Genomic DNA, 7,500 nt, shown 5'->3' with positions numbered 1-7,500 from the left:
AGCTTATTAACCGTGTATGAATTATTGCTGCTTGTCGTGAGGTGAACATTCTTTGTGCGTGCGTGCGTCCGTGTGTGTGTGTGTGTGTGTGTGTTTGTGTGTGTGTGTGTGTGTGTGTGTGTGTGTGTGTATGTGTGTGTGTGTGTGTGTGTGTGTGTGTGTGTGTGTGTGTGTGTGTGTGTGTGTGTGTGTGTGTGTGTGTGTGTGTGTGTGTGTGTGTGTGTGTGTGTGTGTGTGTGTGTGTGTGTGTGTGTGTGTGTGTGTGTGTTTATGTGTGTGTGTGTGTGCTTACAGTGATGGACATCAGTGATATAATTAAGGGCAAATACGAGTCGGAGGAAGAGAAGCAGTACTTCATCCCTTTCCACCCGTGAGTATTTTCATTTCTGGCATTTGTTTTTTTGCAGTGGACACAGAATTCGTCTTTATACTATTTTCATCATCCCCATGCTGTTTATGAAGCTATGCATGCTCAACTGTCCTGGTGATTATCAAGCATCCCAAGTAGTTTGGTGATTAGTGGGAGTTATGTGTGGTCGGTGAGTTTGTGTGTCTGTGTCTGTGTCTGTGTCTGTGTCTGTGTCTGTGTCTGTGTCTGTGTCTGTGTCTGTGTCTGTGTCTGTGTCTGTGTCTGTGTCTGTGTCTGTGTGTCTGTCTCTATGTCTGTCTGTGTGTCTGTCTGTGTGTGTGTCTGTGTGTCTGTCTCTGTCTCTGTCTCTGTCTCTGTCTCTGTCTCTGTGCGTGCGTGCGTGTGTGCGTGCGTGTGTACATGTACAGTATGTGTGTGTGTGTGTATACATGTACAGTGTATGTGCACATGTGTGTATGTTTGTCCTTGTGTATGTGCGTGCCTGCAAATGCTCATGCTGTGTGTGTGTATTTGTAAGAGTTCTCTTATCTGTTTTCTTGGCGCCTGTCCAGGGTGGTGGCAGAAAATGACTTCCTCCACACCTTGCTGAACAAAGTCACTGCTGCGAGGGGCGACAGCGGGGGACAAGGTACGGTCACAGCACAACACATTCATGCCATGCGCTGGCTGCTACCCAAAGCCCACAGGCCTATTGCAATATTAGTAATCATCACAACTGCCACAGCACCACACATCCATGACCTGCAATGCTGCCCAAAGGCCATATGCCTACTCTAGTCTAGACTTTTGGACTTCGTGACATTCCGCCCCGGATTCTGAGCAACATTTTCCCCCTTTAATATTGCCCTCAACACATTCATTAACCATTGAAGTAAATACTGTTACTAGCAGTTTATGGAAGGATTATATGTTAGGTGGGCCACAGAGGTTTGCTGTTTGCTTGATAGCTTGAATATGCCCTTTCCTAAGGGTCCCGAAACCAGTCTGAGAACTACTGACATTCTGTAACATTATAGCATATATATATAATATGCTTATTGCAACATTAATAATCACTACTTTCACAACACATCACATCCAGGACCAGCAATGATACCGAAAGTTAATTTGCCTACTCTAACATTGCTATAGTACACTCGCCTCCAAAAGAGTTGTCGCCTACCCATCTGTTTGGAATAACAGCTAATAACCTGACTTTCAATTAATCACTTGGCTTCAGAAGTCACTCATATGAAAGCTACAATCCTCTCGAATGAAAATGAATGTACAAAAATAAATTTCATGCACCAAAGAAAGATTGACCCTTTAATGAACACAGACAGGGCAGATTTTGACAAGACAAAAGTTTTGTCGCCTATCGAACATAATGTGAAAATGAGCAGATAAGTCACTTCAAAACACTTCAAATACGCGATCGGGTGTCATACTTAATCACTGATTCACTCACACCTCTCCAGAAAATCAACTTTGGCCTTAGGTGTATGTTTAGGGTCATTGTAATCATGGAAAGCAACACAATGAAAATCAATGGAGTTCAATGAGAGATGGTGACATATTTGCTATTCGTAGAGCAATACATTTTTTACTTCATGATGTAATCAATGATAAAAGCCCTCACACACCAGCAGCATGCATGCAGCTCCACATAAGAGCTGTATCCCTCCCATGTTTGACTTTAGGCACCATGTATTTTTTCCAAATTCTTCACCTTTAACACCGAAGAAGTCTCTCCCACTGTCCTGTCTCAAAAAAGCCAGCCAAGAGTATGTCAGGCCTAATTCTGAAAAAAATGAAGGCTAATGGGACTCATACTCTGAAGTCAAGATCCCAAGATCAACCATTTTAGAACTGATAGCATCAAAACTATATGGTGTTGGAGATGAAGAATATGAAAAAAAGAGAAATGGTGCATAAAGTGAAACATGGTACAGATACAGCTCTTATGACGAGCTGCATGCATGCTGCAGGTGTTTGAGGGCTTTTATCATTGATTAAATCATGAAGTTAAACATGTATTGCTCTACGAATAGCGAATATGTCACCATCTCTCATTGAACTCCATTGATTTTCATTGTGTTGCTTTCCATGATTACAATGACCCTAAACATACACCTAAGGCCAAAGTTGATTTTCTGGAGAGGTGAGAGTGATTAAGTATGACACCCAATCTGCGTATTTGAAGTGTTTTGAAGTGACTTATCTGCTCATTTTCACATTATGTTCGATAGGCGACAAAACTTTTGTCTTGTGAAAATCTGCCCTGTCTGTGTTCAATAAAGGGTCAATCTTTCGTTGGTGCATGAAATTTATTTTTGGACATACATTTTCATTCGGGAGGGTTGTAGCTTTCATATGAGTGACTTCTGAAGCCAAGTGATTAATTGAAAGTCAGGTTATTAGCTGTTATTCCAAACAGATGGGTAGGCGACAACTCTTTTGGAGGCGAGTGTATAATCGTTACTGCCACAATGCAACACATCAAGTACCAGCACTGCTACCCAGGGGCCATATGGTGACCACAACATTCACTGATTACTACTGCAACATTTGCAAATTCCTAGTGAATACCCCATTGATTCAGTCATGCACGGGGACAATGGGAATTGACTATGGGTACCCAAAGTGGCACACGAACAGTAGGCCTTGCTGTGTTGAATACTTGAGCACTGAGAGTGTAAGACCAAATAGAAGAATGTTATATCTTACTCCCTAGAGCAGGGGTGTCAAACTTGACAGAGGGCCAAAATCAAAATCTGGAACAAAGTCGCGGGCCGAACTGAACATTAAAAAAAAAATTGTACTAAAATTATGCTTACATGCATTTTATACTCATGGTTAAATTCCACACACACTCTTTCCCATCATACAGTATATGATTGTTCAAATGTGTCTGAACATCCTGACAATGGATCACTGTAGCATGTAGTATGCTACACGGATGCATTGACTTTCACTAGCTTAGCGACATGCTCCCTCTTTTAACTTGTCTTAAAGCAAGACAACGCTTAACATGAAAAATAAGACACTTTACCACCTTTATAAACCCCAGGCAACGATTCTAACTGTATTAAGCCCCAACATAGTGGCATACTCCTTTAAGTCATGTTTCATGTCTTGTTACACACTGTACATTAATGATTCTGTGGGCCAACTGTAATACACATTTGAAATGATGAACGCTTAAACTGGCTCTGCTGGCTTGATTTGGCCCCCGAGCCTTAGTTTGATGTCTCTGTCCTAGAGTCAAGTATTGGATTAGCAGCTCAAAGTTTACTGTGCATAATGTAACTGATGACTGTTTTGCTTCTTGGCAACGTTGTTCAAAAAGTTGCCCTATGTTTCATTACCTCGTTGTTAAATGATCCATTAACATTACACTTACATACATTTCAAGTGGTTTGAGAGTTGAACATGGAGCAGCAGAAAAATGTTAGTGAAGAATGAGTAACAAGCATTCTGATTCTACTGTACCCTCACCCATTGTACTATGCTCTGGATGACAAAGTTGAACCAGCAACTTTCAGGTGGCAAGTCCACCTTCTTAACTCCTTACCCATGACTCCACAAGAGCATTACTTAACACATTTTAATAATAATAGGTCAGCCTATCTCGATTTGAGTTCATCCTGGAATAAATAAACCAATGAAGTTCAGCTATCACACAACCTCATTTAAGTGCCATCTGGTTTGACCATGCATGAAAACCAGAAGGTTCATTTTGACAGCCACGCTTGAGTGCTTTTGCTTTTCAAACGACTCTCCCGTGTTTGAATTGAGCGTCAGGTTTTGCCAATCACCCATGCTTGAAACCATCACGACGACAGATGTTGTCCTCAGCCTAATTGTCCTCTGATTTTAAGTTGTGTGGGTCCCTGGGCTGAGCCTGTAGCAGATTCTCTGAAGTTTCTCCTCTTACACTCATTTCCCTGCACCTGTTTCTTCTATGCATGCGGGAATGTAGACGACCCCTATGTATTTGGAAGTCACTTTTGGCAAGAACAACCCTCAAAATCAGATTAGTGAACGTTTTTTTCAGAGCACATCATTAACCCTTGCAGGTCTATGGATCTTTTAGATCCCATTTCACCTACCTAACCAATCACATATCTTGTTTCCTCCTTCACAACTCCAACCATCCCTACAGGTCTGTCAGGTAACAATGAAGGTCCTATCCAATGACTATAATGTTATGCTGTTGCAATATTGTACAACTGTTGACCGAATGTCTAAAGGCATATACATTTTCCCCTCCTCAGCCAAATCTACAGTTCTATGGGTGGCCATGAAAGTTTGTGTTGCAGCTCTAAGCTTTATCACTAACTTTCATGGTCACCCATAAAGTATACCACTGTATGTAAAGTGCATGTATATTCCATGTTTCTTGGGGTTTGATCACATATTCTTTACTCAACCCTACAGGCCTGTGGGTTGCATCGTACACAGTTTTTATACTGTGATGTGTGTAGTGTGTGGATGGCTATGTTTGCCATATTTGCTAGGTGTCTCACTTCATTGAAGCTAATGCAATGTCAGTCACAACTTGCTTATATCTACAATAGCTTTATGGGTTTCACATTGCTCCCTTCTCATCCGCGTCCCCTACAGGTCTGTGGGTGACGATGAAGGTGCTGGTGGGTGACATCGTGCAGATCCGTAAGGACTACCCCCACCTGGTGGACCGCAACACGGTGGTGGCCCGCAAGCTGGGCTTCCCAGAGATCATCATGCCGGGGGACGTGAGGAACGACATCTACCTGACGCTGGTGGCCGGCGACTTCGACAAGTACAACAAGACCACGCAGAAGAACGTGGAGGTCATCATGTGGGTGTGTGACGAGGAGGGCAAGGTGGTGCCGGTGAGTGGCTGTCTGTCCGTCTATCTATCTATCTATCTATCTATCTATCTGTCTGTCTGTCTGTCTGTCTGTCTGTCTGTCTGTCTGTCTGTCTGTCTGCTTACCTGTCTGTCTGGCTGTCTACTTGCCAGTCTGTCTGTCTGTCTCTTGCCAGTCTGTCTGTCTTTCTATATATCTGTCTGTCTGTCTGTCTGTCTGTCTGTCTTCCTGCCAGTCTGTCTGTCTGTCTCTCTATATATCTGTCTGTCTCTCTGTCTCTCTATATATCTGTCTGTCTGACTGTCTGTCTGTCTACCTGTCTGCTTACCGGTCTGTCTGTCTGTCTGTCTGTCTGTCTGTCTGTCTGTCTGTCTGTCTGTCTGTCTCATGTACACACAGACAGACAGACACACAGACACACACAGACACACACGCACACCAACTCCATACAGTGACAAATCTTGTTCTGGTGCCTAATCCTTCAGACAGAGACACTTTAAGGTTGCTGGTGCAAAGGACGAGTGTTGAGGTTAGTCCTATCTCCAGAGCATAGTGGCCCACTGGCAACAACAGCACAAAAACAGAACACACACACAGAAAACACGATTACAACCACACCCACCACGCTCACAGAACAGCATCCTATCACATGCGCACACATACACACACGTACACAAATGGACGCACACAGAAAAATAAGATAGCACACTGACGCATAGAGCAACATTATTTAAAATAGTCTGTGCATTGTCAAAGCAGCCACAGCACTGCTGAAGTAAGAGCTGTGGTCAGGTTTCTGCCCCATGGTCTAAATAAGGTTCTCCTCCCTTCAGAATGACTCTACTCACATAGCCTTGTGAGGGCTCTTTAGTCAACATATCCCTACACATCGTTCATGACTAATCTCATGCAATTCACAAGTCTCAGTGTCGCCACAGTCACATGTCTGCTATGTAGAACCTGCACTGTTAAAATGACAGTGCTTGCAGCCACTCAATGTGACTTGAAAAGTGTAAATAAAGCAGGAATAATGCCAAAACATTGACATTTAAGAACGTTTCATCTCACCATGTTCAACTGCAAAAGACAAGTTAATTGTTACAAGTAATGTTTCAAATTGTTGAGTCTTTTCAATGGCTCCTCCTCTACGTTTTGCCCCACGTCAACATGGTGGAATGTTGACACACATGTGACAATTCCCAGATGCCTCACTTCGTGAATACTGATGAAGGGGAACACTCATGAGTGAACAGATATTCACATTTCTACACAAAACACAGACAACATTAAGTATCTATTTTCCCTAAATCAACCCTATTGTTTGTATGGCTCTTCAGCATTACATGGCATGACAAAAAGAACTTGACCACAGATTAACCCATTGATGCCCGATGTTGCGTTGCGCAACATTGGCCCTGGCGCCTGGAGCGGCATTGCACAACACTCAGGCTCATGAGATTTGAAACAACTTTATTAAAAATCTCTGTTTGTTTGAGATGAATGAACACATTCTAATGAAAGATGAGGGTCTTAGCACTTAGCTTCTGAAGCACATAAAAATATGCACTGAGATATTTAGGTTTTTATAGACTGAGGGCAGCTTTTCTTAAGAAGGGCTCAGACCCTTTTTTGCAGGTGCCTTAGGCATCAATGTGTTAATGCATTACTGCAGCAAGGTTTCCAAGTTTCCAGAAATCTTTTCCACAGTGGCAGTAACTTTTTGGGGTCACTGTGTTCTTTGACAAACCTTGAAGAAGAATTTGAGATTGATCGATGAATCAATTTTTATACCCTATATAAGTTCCATGGAGAACTTTTTGGTTACTCAGAGTTCCTCCATTGTGGCAAACTGCAGGTTCTTTGGGGAACTTTTTGCAGTGTTGTAACAACATGTAATAGGGGCCTACATTATATAAATTCATTATAAGCCTTCACAATTGGGTTTATAGAGTCTTGCGTATGTCTGCTTCATTGATCATCTAATAATACTTTGGTCTTTATTGAAAGATTTGACAATACAAATTAAGGATGCAATTACATTGTAAGTATACTAAGATATATAGATACAAAACACAGTAAGAAGGAAATGTGTGCAATCCGGTCTAAGTGGTGATATTAGTATTCAGATCTCTTCACCAATCTTTCGGGATTTTTCCACAGTGGCAGTAGAAGAACATTTTGGGTCACTGTGTTCTTTGACGAACCTTAAAGAAAAAATTGAGAAGCAAACGCTCATAACAAATTGGTGTGTTTCCTAAGTGGTGATATTAGTATTCAGATCCCTTCACACACCTC

General features: G+C 42.2%; 1 protein-coding gene across 1 annotated transcript in view; it reads left to right on the top strand.

Moving 5' to 3' along the window:
• Window positions 1–7,500, top strand: part of LOC134439570 (dedicator of cytokinesis protein 2) — a 338,998-nt gene that overhangs the window by 19,316 nt on the left and 312,182 nt on the right. Inside the window, exons 11-13 of the mRNA XM_063189473.1 lie at window positions 295–370; window positions 922–998; window positions 4,976–5,226. Coding sequence (XP_063045543.1) covers window positions 295–370; window positions 922–998; window positions 4,976–5,226 — 404 coding nt within the window. The remainder of the gene's footprint in view (window positions 1–294; window positions 371–921; window positions 999–4,975; window positions 5,227–7,500) is intronic.

The sequence above is a fragment of the Engraulis encrasicolus genome, chromosome 23 (genome assembly GCF_034702125.1).
Source record: "Engraulis encrasicolus isolate BLACKSEA-1 chromosome 23, IST_EnEncr_1.0, whole genome shotgun sequence".
Lineage (NCBI taxonomy): Eukaryota > Metazoa > Chordata > Actinopteri > Clupeiformes > Engraulidae > Engraulis > Engraulis encrasicolus.
This window is presented reverse-complemented; position numbering and strand designations above follow the sequence as displayed.